At 37.0% G+C, this 16,631-nt stretch overlaps 1 protein-coding gene across 3 annotated transcripts in view; it reads right to left on the minus strand.

Annotated features, from left to right (window-relative positions):
• Window positions 1-5,051: 5,051 nt before the first annotated feature.
• IFIH1 (interferon induced with helicase C domain 1) overlaps window positions 5,052-16,631 on the minus strand; it is a 57,042-nt gene continuing 45,462 nt past the window's right edge. For 2 of the 3 annotated variants that reach the window (XM_045480022.1, XM_045480021.1), the window contains 6 exons: window positions 16,000-16,259; window positions 13,254-13,403; window positions 11,431-11,592; window positions 7,761-7,951; window positions 7,153-7,246; window positions 5,052-7,054 (listed from right to left, as the gene is read on the minus strand). In XM_045480022.1, the coding sequence (XP_045335978.1) occupies window positions 6,875-7,054; window positions 7,153-7,246; window positions 7,761-7,951; window positions 11,431-11,592; window positions 13,254-13,403; window positions 16,000-16,259 (1,037 nt within the window). In that variant the 3' untranslated portion in view covers window positions 5,052-6,874. The remainder of the gene's footprint in view (window positions 7,055-7,152; window positions 7,247-7,760; window positions 7,952-11,430; window positions 11,593-13,253; window positions 13,404-15,999; window positions 16,260-16,631) is intronic. The other variant, XM_045480023.1, reaches the window with a different exon arrangement.

The following is a 16,631-nucleotide window of genomic DNA, read 5'->3' on the forward strand; positions in this document are numbered from 1 at the left end:
ACTCCTCAGCCCGTAGACAGGTTTGAAACCTTGGATCCCCTTTCAAAAATTTCTCCTCCTCATTTTTTTCCCCCACAATACCCGTTTAAGGATCGTCTAGGCTATTACATTCATTTCTTCACCTCCTGAAAATCACTCTTTGTTGAAGACTATCTATCAGGAACACTTGGTCTATGCTTTCCTTAGCCTAACCACATGGTGCAATCAGATTGAGCACTCATTACAAAGCACATTTTAAAGTATTCTAATCATTGGATATTGTGAACAAAGATGTACAATGTACCAAACTAGCCATCCTTCCATCTGTTCCAGACAAAACTATGCTTGTTTAGGTATTCTATCCCTCAGATGATTACGAGGTAGTGACCTTACCTGGGCCAGAGAATGACTTCTAGGCCAGTTGCTGAGGACTTTATCCAGGATAATGTTGGATTGGGTCTCAAGGCATCTTTTGAAAAGGATGGATGTGACCAGAGCACAGGCATCTCACAATCTTTCTCCCACTCCTGTCTCCATCTAAAGAAGTCTTTTTTTTTTTAATTTTTTTAAACGTTTATTTATTTTTGAGACAGAGAGAGACAGAGCATGAACAGGGGAGGGACAGAGAGAGGGGGAGACACAGAATCTGAAACAGGCTCCAGGCTCTGAGCTGTCAGCACAGAGCCCGACATGGGACTCGAACTCACAGACCGTGAGATCATGACCAGAGCCTGGAGCCTGTTTCAGATTCTGTGGACGCTTAACGGACCAAGCCACCCAGGCGCCCCTCCATCTAGAGAAGTCTTGACCTCTTCCCATGACTGTTACATCAGAAGCTGGCATCTTTTTTCACTGGTTTCTTTCTTTCTTGAATCCCTTATTGTGGAGTTGAACCTTATTAAAATTAGTTTAACTGTTTTATAATTACTTGGGTAAACAAAGTTTAGTAATATTTTAAGTCAAATGGCATGTTTATCTACAAGATATTTCAAACTTATTATATGCTTTAAACCAAAAATATTTTATTCTAAATACAGTTAGAGTGAATTTTCTTTTTCTAACCATATTTGATAGTAAAATTTTCTTTTATGGATTATCAAATGTTCTCCTTTTTCTTATTTCTATGTACGATCCATCTTCAACTCTCCCACTCTCAAGATGGGAAAACTCTAAATAGGACTAGAAAAAATCTCCTGGACACTCCACAATCCAATGCAGTCTTCTGTCTTCCATCCCTGTTGGAAGTAATCTCTCCTTCCCTTTTCTTGTGGCATTGGTCATTGTCTTCCGTACTGATATTTACATACATGGCTAATCTCTGTAAGTGAATCCTAAAAGCAAGATCCTCATTTTACTCACTATTGAGTAAAAGATCCTCACCACTGAATAAAAAAAAAATCTCTTGAGCAAGATCCATATTTTACTTTCAGTGCCTAAAATATAGTACCTTACAAATAGGAAGACTTAAAATTATTTGATGAGTAGAAAAGAAACAATTGGTCATTTATTAGATGTATCAATATCCCTCAGTTAAATTTATTTTTTCTTCTTCTGTTCTTATTTCTTTGTCTATGTGTCATCATGTGGCTGTCTTTTTAATTTCTTTGCTTCTATTTCATTTGGCTTCTATCTATTCCTTTTTACCTTTATTTTCTCTTCTTTTTCTTCTCTTGCATGGAACACAATGTTTTACATGGAATGACAGGTTTTTGTTTGTTTCTTGAAGTTAGTCATTTGAGGATTGCATTTTATCCCAAAATAAATGAGTGATAACAATAAAACACTGAACCAAGTTGTTCATTACAAAATCTAGGGCCTTAAGTGAGCTATCACCATGAGGTTAGTAGCTTTCTATAGAATAAGCCATTTAATCTAATTAAACACAAGAAACATCACAAGATTTGAGATACACTTGTCAAATGAGATAAATCCTTTGAAAGTTGTGACTGTGAACTCAACAGGTTATCACAGTTATTGGTATAAATTGTGCAAAGTAAAGTCATGAAATTATAAACCTGGGTAAAATGCAAAGAAAAAAAGTAAATTTAGCAATACAAACATTGGTGTGGTACTGAAGTGATATTAATCTCAGGTGGGCAACCCTGTCCAGGATAACACTAAATCAGTTGTTTTGGGCATTTTAGTATTATACAAATCCTTACAGCTTGATGAGTTATGATCATTGTTATGACCTGTTAAGTGAATCAAAATGAAGGAACTAACCATCCAACAGTCCATTCATGCTACGTGTTTAAAGTACAACCTTCGTAAGAGACAGCAGAAGACAGTGTTTGAAGGAAATACTTAAGTTGAAAAAATGCTCATCTTTGGTTCAGTATTATTTTATACATACAACTGAATTAAATACAATTTTTTCGTAAGTGTCAAAATCAAGTCCACTTATGAAATTAGTACGTAAAAACTAATATACTTCATCAAACATAGTCAACTTAAATAGTGGCCCAAATGTATTCCAACTGCATGGTTAAATAGTACTTCCTATAAAGTCTGTTTCTCTTCCCATAGTCCCACTGAGGATCTGGTCTTTAATTTGGATTTTAAAATTATGAACTAATAGGACTCACAGCCAATTTCATCTTCAAATGAGACGCTTCTGGGATGATTAATTTATATAAAGAAGAACTTGGTAATACTCTGTGTGGAGAATATCTAAAAATTACAAAAAATATCTGCAGTGCTTTCCATGTGTATTTCATATTTCATATGCTCCGACTAAAAAGTTTAAGGATTTAGAAACAAATAAAAGACAATCATCATTCATGTTGGACAAAAATTACTGTTGACATGCTACAACCCTTCTCTCCTGAAATTGTTGGGCAGGTCAATACAGCAACACTATCACATTATTCTTGAAGATAAAGACGGGATCTCATTAAAAATGTACCTACATAATAGACCTAGTGAAGTCCTATAACCACTTAATAAATCAGTGCTGATCTTTGTGTTCACGCTGAAACCTGTTTTTCTGTTGGCCTACAGATATGGACATTAAATCTTCCCTCCACTGACAATGAATAGCACATCCAGAGCAATCATGTTTCATTACAGCTACCACTTAGCTCTTGGATAAGCCCTCTAGGTTAAATGTTGGATGTGGGAACTCTAGTCCTGTAGGTAACCTACTTATTATCAAACATAAATCTAAAATTTACTGTTTTTATGCTATACCTACAGCTGTTCTATTACAACTATTGTTGCTCTTCTGGCCACTCTCGCTACTATGTTCTGTACATTAATTCCTACTAAATGCCAAATGCTAGGTATGTTCCATGCAATATCCAAATTCTCATGACAGTCCCTCAAGGTTGGTACTAACTATAGTCTCAGAGAGATCAAGTGACTTGCCCAAGTCACAAAGCTACTGAGGATCCAAACCCAATTATATCTCAGTCCATGCTCTCCCCCACAAAAACAAAGATGTAAAATTCTATATCTAGTATGACAAATTAAGGAGAAATTCACAAACTGAAGGAGACTGAAGAAGCTTATGGTTATTTCATGGTTATTTCAAATTAACTTTATAACTCTTAGAAGGAAATGAAATAGTTTTCTTGGTTTTTTGTTTGTTTTTTGTTTTTTTTTTTTTACTTTACTGCGGTGACTAATGTAATTGTTTATCAGGCTTTGGAAACAAGCACTTTGTTATGCTCAGGGTGAGTGAATATTATTCCCCCTGCATGTTCTTTCCATTCTAGTTCTTCTTTTTTTTTTCTAATCTGCTTCCTTTTATTTTTTATTTTTTAAATATAATTTATTGTCAAGTTGGCTAACATACAGTGTATACAGTGTGCTTTTTGTTTTGGGGATATAGTCCCGTGATTCATCACTTACATACAACACCCAGTGCTCATCCCAACATTCTAGTTCCGAAAACGTGAACTGTGCTAGATGCTGAAGTGCCACATGGGTTTCATCTGTGTGGAACATAAAGGATGTCAGCTGGAGAGATGGCGAAGAAGGGAGAAAGCGTGTAAAGACGCACTGTTGAGAAAGGATCAGGGTGCCCAGAAAAGACTGTAGCAGCATCATTTGTCAGGATTTATCAATAACACCCAACAAGCAATTTACTATTCTCTCACTCTTTATTATTCTTTCCCATCTGCACATAAGTGTGTTCGAATTATTCACATCTTAAAAGCAACAATAATGGGAAACTTTAAATCCTCTTTGGCTTGATGTTCTACTGAATTGAAAATACCACCAGAAGCCTTCTTTTCCCTAAGGCATAACAAACACTCTGAGATATTAAATTGCAGTGCTTTATGCTTTCAACAACTGCTTGTGACATGTACTCATGGTCCTTTGAGCAACCATTTCTTATTCACTTACGTGCTGCCTCAATGCCTTACATTCAAATGTTTGTATGAACTGTAAATTATTGTATTTTAATTTCATAGCGTCTCAAGTGATCTCAAACTTTTGGTATAAAACCTTGACATCTCTTACCCACAAAGTTGGTCACTGATCTACTGGCTTGGGAATGCGTGCTCTAAAATCTCCTGACACTTTCAGGCCTTTCCAACCCACTTTGAGATACAGGACTCCAGCCAATGGACCTTTCCTGTGAGACCCCCACAACTGCCCTTTAGCAGATATGAGTTACTTTCAAATGTGTCATATGCCTGCCAGGTATTTAGCCCACAGTTGATATTACCACAAGTCATGAGACAAGGTCTTAAAATGAAAGCAACCAGGGAGCCAGAAGCATAGAGTATGGTAATGCTAGACTTGTAAGAGACCTTTAATAGCATTCAATCCTGTCACTCATTTTCCAGAAGAGGAAACACAGCACCTGTGGGATGAGGTTGCCCAAAGTGCCCCAAATAACTGAAGGTTTCATGGGGACTAAAACTAGGCCTAGGCCTTCCAACTCCAGGTTGATATCTACATGTCATGAGGCTATCCTGTAAATGATATCCAAATACTCTAAGTATTGAACTGTTCAGTAACGATCAATCAAAATGCTACAATTATTACATGCATCATAATTTGAGTTTTCAGGTACCATCACATATTAAGTTTTATACTATTTGGAACACGTATTTCAAAACTTTGAGGTAAAGATAACACTTCTTTATTGAAAAAAAAATTACTGGAAAACACAGATGAAAAAACCTGATATTTGTTGACACCTCAAAAACAGTCTACATATGTTACAGTAGTACATTTAGCTATTTTATGCATTTGGTTTCCTGCATAGTTTCCAAAATGTTCTAGAAGACAGCAGTACTTTAAATGGAGTCAGCTGGAGGTTTTAAAAGTATTTTAAGAAAACCACAATCTTCTTTGTCCCAAGAGCTCTCATTGGTTAATATTCATCTTTGCTTGGTTCTTATTAAGAAAAGATAATGTTAGACTGAATTTAATCCATCAAAACCACAGAAGAATTTTCTTTCTCATTCCCTCCAAGATTTTGTTTCTCTTTAGTCACAGAAGGTAACACTTTCCATGCAGCAGATCATCTGAGTAAGTGTGGGTTAAAATGGTCAATTGTGAATCAGTCTCAATCATGTGGCTCTTCCATGGCAAAAGAGGTTGTTTGCCTACTGTGAGAATGTTCTGAATGCTGCACCTTGTGCCTATCTCCAAATAATCATACTTACTTCAGAAAAGCTGAAAATATCACAGTCACGGAGAGGTTACCCTTCTACCTGGTGTTAGGGACAAGTGGAGGTAGATATTTTCTCTAATAACATCAAGCATCTGCTCCCTTCTAACATCCTTTGTGAACCCTAGACATCTCTACTGACATAGGTAATCTTACAAGTATTAATAAATAGTCTGGACTTAGCCACCATTCCTGTGTTTATGGAGGGAAAGCTGAAAAAATAAGACTTAAGCTACCTGATGCTGCTTCTTCATAGTACCTTGCCTTTTACGGTGCTTTAATATTTTTCAAAGTGCTTTTCATATGAATACATACATCACTTACTCACAAAAGCTGAGCAAGTGGTATGAGAGGCAGAATTCTTAGAAGGCCTCCAAGATTTCTGTCTGCTGGTGTATATGCCCTCAAAATCCCTGAACTTTGAGTGTGGGCAGGATCTATGAATATGAGATAGTCACTCCTGTGATTACAGTTCAGATTTTATCTTAGCAGACAAGAGAGAGATTGTCCTGCTGGCTTTGAAGAAGCAAACAGCTGTGCTATAAAAGGTCTATGAGCAAGTCACATGATGAGGGCAGCCCTACCTGTTCAGAGTGATCCCCAGTGGACAGCTGGCAAGAAGACAGGAATCCCCATCTTCATCTTCAAGGAAATGATAGCCAACAACTTGAAAGAGCTTGGAAGTGATTCAATGTTCATCCAGTACACCCAGATGAAAAACATCACTTGTTTCATAACTTGATTTCAGTCTCTGAGACCCTGTGCAGAGGACCCTGTCCAGGCCTCTGACCTACAGAACATGTGTAATAATAAAGGACTGTTGTTTTACGCCACTAAGTTTGTGCTAATTTGTTGTGTAGCAGTAGAAAGCTAATGAAAGCAAAGGTAAATAATACTATGACGATTTCACGAATAAGGACACTGGTTCAGAAAGATGAACTGATTTGGTTAATTTCATCGTGAGGATTAGTGTGACAGGACTGACAGTGGTACTTTGGATGCCTCCTTTATATGCTAGCATTCTTTCCACAGTCCCGTAATGCTCCATACTAATGCGTATTACTGCTAGGTGTTCTTTACCCCTGCCCAACAACAAGATATTTACTTGAAAGCATAATACATTATCTTCCTCCATGCAGCTCAACACCGAGTAAGGCAATGACTTTATTAATCCTCACATCAGTTCTGTAGTATAGTAAAAACACTCATCAAAATCAAAGTAAATGTTAAGATGATAATATTTTTTGAAGAGTCTCAAATCGAATGTTAGTCCTCATCACTTAACAAACAATATTCTGAATAGTCAAGATCAGGAAATGTGATCGGTAATTCCACCCACTTTTTGTATTGTTTCTTCGGTGAATTATTTTTGAAAACCACTACAAAATTCTTTATTTTGAGACAAGGAAAATCTAAGCCTTTGTGCACCATCATCGTTCCCCAAGCCTAGAAAACAAAAGAGAGTGAGAGGAAAAATTAAATGCACATCCAATTAAGAATTCCCTGTGGCCAAAGTAAACATAAGCTCACAGCACTTTACTCACTTGGCCACATATTTTGCAGATAATCTCGCCATTTGTTTGATAGTCTACAAACTTCTTTCGTAGGGCTTTGTTTTCTCTCACAATGTAGAGTTCCCTAAAATTATCAAGGAGTAAAAACATACCTGAGAATTTGCAACAGACAAATATGCAAATTATGGGTACATGCTGTTGGACCTGAAGCTCAGCCACCTGCATGCATATCCCACACCTTATCCCCCTTTCCTTCCTGCCCCCACAGATCATCAGGTAGACGCTCCCTTTCCGCATACATCTCTCAAGGGCCATGTTGCTTTTGGTGGCCTCTTTAAGTCTGTAGATTATTTTAACTAGACTTAAGTTGTCCAAAAATTTGAGAACAAATATGACTACACACCAGACTGATGCACCTTGGATCCAAATGGCTCTGGGGCTCTCCCTTCTCCCCCCCATGCCTCAGTGCAATATATTTGAAAAAGTCACATTTGAAATAGGGATAGAATATGGAGGCTAAAGGAGGAGAAGTTCTGAAAAATAATGAACCTCATTTGTACTATTTCGGAAGAACATGCACAGTACAACCTACTTCACTTCTTATACAGAAACTAAAAATTCAGTGTTCCCGGACCTACTTGAATATTGGTGTCATGTTGACATGGTGCATCTTCTCAATTACATGGATGTCTTCCCCAGAGCAGGCTACCACACCGCAGTTTTTGCAAAGGAAACTTATTAACGATGGGTTTTCCTTGTAATACTTTGCGATACTTCTCTTGATTTTCATTTTCTTTTCCATTATACTTTGCATCTGTAATTCCAAAATCTGCATTGAGAAAAAAAAATTCAGTGTTTCTTTCTTTTTTTTTTTTTTTTTTCACAGCTTCACTGAAGTAAGTCTCCTGGAATTCAGAGATCTTAAATAGTTATGAAAATGTACACTTGGCCTTAGTATAGAAAGAAAAATAATGAGGCGATAGCCTCCAAAGAATTTTGCATATAATCCTTTCCTGTAATCATGGAAATGTGTTCAGAAAACAACCTTTTCCATTTTAGACAAGTTCTACTGTGAGAAAGTCCTTAGTAATATTAAAAAAACAAAAACAAAACAACAACAAAATAACACCTCATCCTACCACCTCTCTCCCTTGCCATTAGTTTCAATTCGGTGTCATAAAATAAGTTTAAGCCTTCTTTTACATGGAATCCCTTTGAAGACCTAAACACTATTATGACATTGTCAATAGTCTTCTCTTACTTGTGATAAGCCACCCCTCCCCCGCCACCAATTTCTTTAATCTTTTCTAGACCCTTTGCTATCTTACTCAATCTCTTCTTTACACATTTGTGGCAGAAACACTAGTTTCCCACCCAGAGTCCATTCTTCCTGGGAACAGAACTATAATTTCATCCCAGGTAAAAATATGCTAGCTACATTACAACATTCCAAGCCAGTGGCCAGTGAGACATAAGATGTTGAGTAGAATTTCTAGAAAAGCTCAAGTATCAGATAGTGGCCATTTTGCACTTTCTGTCTTTTCCATCTTCTTCTTTCTTCCATCTAAAATGAGCATGTGACAGTTGAAATTTGAAAAAAAAAAAAAACTCTCTTTGACCTGGATAACAGAAACCAAATACTAAGAGGGCACATAAGAGAGAGAAAGGTCTTGGCTTCCTTGACATCATGGAGCTATCATATGGATCTAGATTATCCACATTTTTTTTATGAGAGAATAAGACCTTAACTGTGTATTCCAGGCCCTGTGGCTAGTGGCAAAATTTGTGTCATAACAGAAACAATGTAGAGACACAAAACTTGAGATAGGCACTGGCCAGGTCTCACACCTACATAACTTCACATAGGAAGTTAGGAAACTTGTTTCTTAAATAATTTACCTCTAAACTAAACCACTCATAGATAGCAAATTTATATTAAAATGTGCAGGATGCCATTGTTTTCCTGAAGGCTGAGGGGAAGTTTGTAGTAAAAGTAAATTATCAGTGCTGATGAGCAAAGCTGAATGGCCCATCTCTGGCTCTCACCTCTGTTTTGGGCTTTGATTCAAGACAGCCATATTTACTACAGAAAGGAGAACTAAACCTTGTAAGCAGCCCATGGGCCATATAATAGTTTAAACAGACAAGTACAAAGACTAGTGTCATGTGTAAATTATAACAACATAAAAAATTGAAGTATTATGTTCCCTAAAAGTTTAATTAGGTTGTTCCTGCAAGATACTATCATTCACTGAGCTGATAAAAGATGATTTGGCATGGGATCATGTATGTGGCAGGCAATTAAGAAACACAGGTGCAACAGAAAAGATAAAAATAAATCCACAGTTAGTGTATGGGTATGTAACCAGGACACCAGAAACTAAAAGATTAGTTTTAAAATAGTAAAGAATAGGGGCGCCTGGGTGGCTCAGTCAGTTGAGAGCCTGACTCTTGATTTTGGCTCAGGTCATGATCCCAGGGTTGTGGGATCCAGTTCCATGTCGGGCTCCACATTGAGCACAGTCTGCTTAAATTCTCTCTCTCCCTCATATATATATATGAGGATATATATATATATATATATATATTAACTGGTTAATTAGTTACAATATTAAAGACCAGTAAGGGATTAGTTCTAAAATAGTGAAAAATAGTAAAGAATGTGAATCGGAGGGGCAACAAATGAAAACAAAGCATCATAAATATATGGGAGGTACAAGCTATAGTCAGTCAAAGTCTAAATAAAATGTAACGAGTTGGAAAAGCTGTTGGGTCATTGCCAGGGAAAATGTTTAAAATCTTCACATTGTTTCTAGAAGTTTGATTCACAGGCTATCAGTTATGTACAGATTCTGTATATGACATGGAAAATAGACCTCACCTTCTGTGTCAAGGCTCACCATTTACTAGTGGCTGTCTGAACATTGTGTTGATACGGATTCTTAACTCAGAAGAAGGGAGTGCTGGGGTCTACCAGCGATGTCTGCTGAGGGAGCTGCACAGAATAGTAGTCAACTGTACCCCCTGCCATCCTTTTCTGAGTTTGTCAGCCTGGAGTAGCTTTAGGAGGGCAGAGCTCTTAGCCAAAGGAAATCTAAAAAGGTGGCCAATTCTGGGGCCCCCAAAGAGACTGTATCTTATTGTAGATATAATCTGGAAAATTTTGCCTCATAAATTCCAGAGATGGCCTAGAGTTTACCCAAAACATCTGGTCTTGAAACATCAATCTTTGAAAATATCCACTTGATTAACTTTCCAGTGGCATTATATGGTCACAGATGTTTGATTTGACATTATCAAATGTTTGGTTTGCCTTGTATGTAAAGGGGTTTTAAAATATAAGTTTGTGTAGAAACCTGGCCAGGAAACCTTGGAGTTGGTTATAGCAATGCACACCAATTTAAAAGCATCCCTTTCGTGAAACTCTATTTAGGGTAGAGCCAATTCCAATGTTAAGAAACTAACATTCACACCCATATGCAAGGGTGTGAATTTTCTTCTAAATGGATTGTTTGCTATTATAGTAGTTACAGTCTTTAATTCAGTGGTATGGGGGATTTCCTGAAATATTGCAGAAATGCATTCTTCCTTCACAGCATTCCTCTTGAAGCTCAAATGACTCTACATTAGTAAACTGAGATGCAGCTAGATAACATATTATGTATTTTCTTATCATTCAAATCTAACCTCAATGTCTCTATTTCTAAGACACTTTCCCCAAACATCCAATCTAAAAAGTACTCATCTAATGACTCGTTTCATGTTGTCTTATTCTAATTCTCTAGAATTTATCCTTATGTGATATATTTCTTGCTTCATTTTTGTTTCTTGTTTCTCCTCTTCAACTCTCACTACGTATACTCTAGAATATAAGCTTCACGTGGCAGAGATCGGTCTGTGCTGTTTGCTACCATGCTCTCTCTTTCTAGAACATTGCCTGGCACAGAGTAGGCACTTCATAAATACTTCTACAATGAAAATTTGTGTCTGTACTGATTCAACGAAACCAAAATTACCAGGTTGGCTTGAATGGGTGAACTGCACTAATCTTTCTAAACAAGGGCAGATTAAATTTACATCATCAAAATTTATGGTTGGTTTCATTGGAACGGTGGCCTGACAATTTCTGCTCATGATGGATCTTGATTCTTTTTGTATGTGAATCTGGACTAAGTACAGCTCATCCAACTGGAACTTAAAATTCAAGCACAATTTCTGTCTTGAGACTTAGCCACAAAGCTATCAATGGCAACCACATGCAGCCACTTTAGAGTGAAGAATAAATTCGGAGAGGTCCAAAAACAATACCTTATGAGCATACTCCTCTGGGTTCATATTTTGAACATGGTCTATAGCTTTATACATCATTTTCTCTCGGAAATCATTAACTATCTCACGTTCAATAACTCCTGAACCACTGTGGGCAACCAGGACGTAGGTACTCTCATCAGCTCTGGCTCGACCTCGGGCCTGAGAACATAAAGAAATCAAATAAACGAATGGCTATGCCTTCTGTCCACACTCTCATCTTTGGTCTGGAATGGTATTCATTGTTCAGTGTGCCAGCCTTCAAGTAATTTCTTTATTCTCAGTAAAGTTAGCTGTTACCCATTTTTTGTAAATCAGTTATTTGAAATTCAAAATGTGCTTTAATGCAGAAACAATGTTCTCAAAACCCTCAAATGCACAAGACCATTCTGTCCACTTTTTTTGTTCCCAGGATCCTCCTCTCAATCCTAGGAACCGGAACCATTGACTTAGACTGGAATGGCATTCCGGCCTGGTAGGAGGGATAGATGGAAAGAAGGGGCATCTGTGACCTTGACAGAAGGACTATTGAAAATGCAGTTTCTGCTCCTGGTATCTATGTTGGATTTTGAGCACATTTCCCCATGAAAACAGGCTCCACATGGTGATAAATTTCTGTAGTCCTCTTTAGAAAGTAATATTTAGGTACATTTTGAGTAACAGATAATGTTGTGGCCTGGCCTAGGAACCTAACTACCAGCTATAGTATCTATATGAAAAATGCATTCAGTGTTACAAGCCACCAACAAATTAACTCTTGAAATCCAATTACTTGCTAATTTGATGGTTGTCTGGTTATCTTAGTCTTCCCTGACTTGTCTCCCATGCAGGGATACATTTCAATGTATTTAAAAAAGATTTTAAGTTAATTTTATAGGAAGAGTATTATATATGCAAATGAAAGGTAACAATTATATTGTTAAAATCGTGTGGATAAAAGATAAAAGAAAATTAGGACATTTCACTTTTGTTTTGCATGTGTAACTTTGCCTCCCTCAACATTTTATGATGAAAAATTCAAAACATACAGAAAAACTGTAAGAATTGGGAGGAGAATGCAGAAATGGTAGGGATCCTTGAGGTTTGTGCATATTGCTTTGTCGGACATTTTTAAGACCACTGCACTTCAGATTCCTAGTCCAGCTGGGAGCTCGCAGACATCCTAGGAATGAAGAGGCCTCTTTTGACTCTTACAGATGGGGCGGGGCCAGTGTCATGTTTCTGAAGAGTCTTGGGACACAGAAATAACAACCAAAGAAGAGTTGTTTAAAAATGCAACAGTTGGGGTGCCTGGGTGGCTCAGTCAGTTAAGCGTCCAACTTCAGCTTAGGTTGATCTCAGTCTATGAGTTGGGAGCTCTGAGTCGAGCTCTGTGCTGACAGCTCAGAGCCTGAAGCCTGCTTGGGATCCTGCGTCTCCCTCTCTCTCTGCCTCTCTCCTGCTTGTGCTCCGTCTCTCTCTCTCTCTCTCTCTCTCTCTCTCTCTCTCTTTCCTTCCCTCCCTCCCTCCCTCTCTCAAAAAATAAACATTAAAAATAAAATTAAAAATAACAACAAAAATACAACAGTTATCTGATTGTCATACGAATCAAAAACAGGAGTATTCAGCTCTTCAAGATTTCTTTTTTTGAATTGAGGTATATTTGACATATAACATTGTATTCGTCTCAGGTGTGCAATATAATGATTTGGTATTTGTATACAATAAGAACCGATTTCTCTTTTAGAAGAATAGATACATTTTTAAAACTGTGCTGTTTTGCTAAAACAATTAAAATAATAACACAAAATAAAAATTTAACATATTAGAGGTATTAAGTGTACCTGGACCATGGCTATTTCATTAGTGACGAGACCATAACGGATAACAATATTACATTCTTTAATATCCAGACCTTCTTCTGCCACTGTGGTAGCGATAAGCAGATTTATTTTTCCAGTGCGGAATTTACTAATGACTTCTTTTTGTTCATTCTGTAGAAACATTTTAATAAATTAAATTTTGTGATGCTAAACACATTATAATCTTCTAATTAGCAGAAGAAATAATAAATTGCAACTGGTCAGTGCAAATCAAAGGATTAGCTCATACACGGATTCACTGCCATCTGTTTTTGGCATTGAACAAAGACATGATGGTAAGACAACATTTGATTTCCAATCTGGGATTACCACACAATAATAAAAATATTTCCATCATCCAGTCTGGAAGTGGGAAGACCATCATTTTTGCCAAGGAAATAAATTGATGGGTAACTTGGGAGGGAGGAAAAAGGAGATACTTTCAGTTGAGGAGAGGATAGGGCAATGAGAAACTAGAGTGGGCTTTGCTCTTTACTATGTTAACTTCAGAATCTTTAGTATTCAGAAAATAAGATGCAGTGACACTTTTAAAGATTGTTGGATTTTGAGTCACAGAGAAAATAATACAGTCTATGCCACATTTGGTCACTTAAAGAGTCACTCGAGCATGAAACCTACAGAATATTTCTGGAAGGATATGTGAAAAATTGAAAATATTGGCTGCCTCCAGCGAGGGAGCCAGAATACCGGAGAGGAGTCGTGTGCCCTGAACCTTATTAATTCTGAAAGATGTGAATATGTTATCTGTTCAAAGAGAAGATTAAATAAAAATGAAATAGTAAGTTATTAAAACATAATATTAATATATTTTAATATAATTAACATAATAATATTAAAACTATAATTAAATGAAAAAAGTCTGAATTTTGAGTTTTTGAGTATATTAATTTCTTAGTATAAGAAATAGGGGCGCCTGGGTTAAGCATCCAACTCTTGATTTCAGTTCAGGTCATGATCTCATGGTCTGTGAGTTCAAGCCCCATGTCAGGCTCTCTCTCTCTCTCTCTCTCTCAGACCGTCCCCCCTCTCAAAAATAGATAAATAAACTTAAAAATAAAAAAGAAAGAAAGAAAACATGCACTCTGGCCCTTGCATAGGAGGGGCAGGTGAACATAAACCCAGCCCCATATGGCCACGGTGGTTTTATTGCCACAACTACTCTTATCAAAGCTGTTGGTCCAGTCTGCCTCTGGTGCATGTTTATGCTGTCTTTTATCCCCAAACATTAAACAAAAATAACATGTCACACCAGCAGTGTGTTTTCCTATCCCCTTCCTTCTCTTCTTAGAGGCAGTGTGTCTTTATTTGACTCCTAAATGCTAAAGCATTGTGCAGAAAAAGCCTCTCTCCAGTCTTCACTGATAATTTCTCCCTCTGGCACTCATGTCCACTGATAAAGGCTTACATGTCTTTGGATTTTAGCAGAAGACGTCTCTGCTATTCAAGAGTACTTTAATAATGAGAATTTCAGACACAGCATCAAACCCTGAAACAGTAGATGCCAACTCCCTCTCCCAAGGAGTAAGGCCAACTCTGTTCACAAGGGGAGGATGTGGGATGTAAGGAAGGTAATTTGGTATGTAGCCCCCAAATCTGAAATGACTTAGGACCAAAAAGTAGCTTGATAACATACTTTCCTTTTATACCTCACCTCTTTTCAAAGAGGAGCTGAGGCCACATATACCTGAAGTCATAATACGAAAGCTAATATAATAGAAACTTAAAAACAGGAGTAAAAGGATACAGATGTATTACTTGTAAGCATTAACCCAGAGGCTGTGGGACTGAACTTGAGTTTTACCTGTGAGCTTCTGGAAAGGTAAGGCAAAAGGGAAACACATTAAGAAAACTAGTTCTCATCACAAAGGAGGAAGTAAGCTCCTTACCCAAAGAAAACAGTTCTTTCTTTCTCTGGCATAAATTTTAGAGGGAGCTTTAACTGAGTATATGTAGTGAGTATATTGAGCATTATCATGTAAAATTTCAAGAACTATTTTTTTTTTCAGCAAACAATAAAACAGATAATTTGCTCCATTGGACTGAATGATGATGACCATGACAGAATTCACGGCTCCTCTTGTCCCTCAAGACTCAAAGTCAATATGACTTCAGAAGAACATTTTACTCTAACAATCCATGCTTGTAATGTCTACAAGTGCCTTTTTTTTTAATCTCCCATGGGTTTTTACTGTGCACATGATAAGTAGTATAATGAAATGAAAACAAAACAAAACAAATCTTTAAAAGGAAAAGAAAATCGCTCATAGTCCCAAATCTTTTAACACACGAAATGTCTTAATTTTTCCAAGTTGCCTTACAGATCTCATCCTATGCAAACATATTCTACATTTTTCTAATTATAATGTACATACTTTGGTGGGGATTTGATTTTTCCACTCGATATGATATTGTAACCAGTTTTGCATTTTGTTACTAGGTTTAAATGTCAATCATTTTTGCAAAGGAAACTCAATTTCCTAAGTTGCTCCAAGTATGTGAAAAACGTGACTCCTAACACAATGTTCAGCTTATCAAATACCACAGATTAGACTGCTATTAAACTCACATTTTATCTTAAGAACACGTGTTTCATCCCGCAAAATTATTTGTGGGGTGTCAAGAGAACAAATGAAAAAAGAAAAAGACTACAATGAATTTGGGAAGAGAAATAACAACATGAGGAAAGAAATACAGGAGATGTTTTCACCTGTGTCATGGGCTTGAACTCACTGCTGTGTCCAGCTCCAATCAGATGATGGGCTTTGACGCCAACTTCAGCAAATTTTTTATTTTCAGTAATCCACTGGGAAAGGGCATATGCACTCTGTCGTGTTTTTGTGAAAATTATTCCTCGGGCTGATTCCTCAGTCCTTGTGTATTGTTCCATTATGGTGTTTCTTAATTTGGTCAGCTTCTCATTTTCATGTTTTGGGTTTTCAGCCAGCTTTTTCAACATTCTATTGTTTTCTTTAAAAAATAATTAGTTTGATTATAAAATACGTGAATAATTACACCGGGAGATTTTATGTAATGAGATATTGAGATACGTAGTTGACCTACAGTTAATCTTGTGCTATATCTAACAATGAGGGTAGCTTAATAAATGTATTGCAGTCTTGTTGATAATAAAACCAGGTGGCTGAATAACTGATCGTGATTACACAATTAATGGCTAATCTGAACCCATCAATTAGAAGGGGCCCCGATATAGGTGGGATTTCTTCTTTCAAAATGAAAGATTATTTTAAGAGGGCCTTTTGGAGGGTGCCTGGCTGGCTTAGTCGATTAAGCATTGGACTCTTGGTTTCAGCTCAGGTCATGATCTTGAGATTCTCGGGA

Source organism: Leopardus geoffroyi, chromosome C1, assembly GCF_018350155.1.
Source record: "Leopardus geoffroyi isolate Oge1 chromosome C1, O.geoffroyi_Oge1_pat1.0, whole genome shotgun sequence".
Taxonomy (NCBI): domain Eukaryota; kingdom Metazoa; phylum Chordata; class Mammalia; order Carnivora; family Felidae; genus Leopardus; species Leopardus geoffroyi.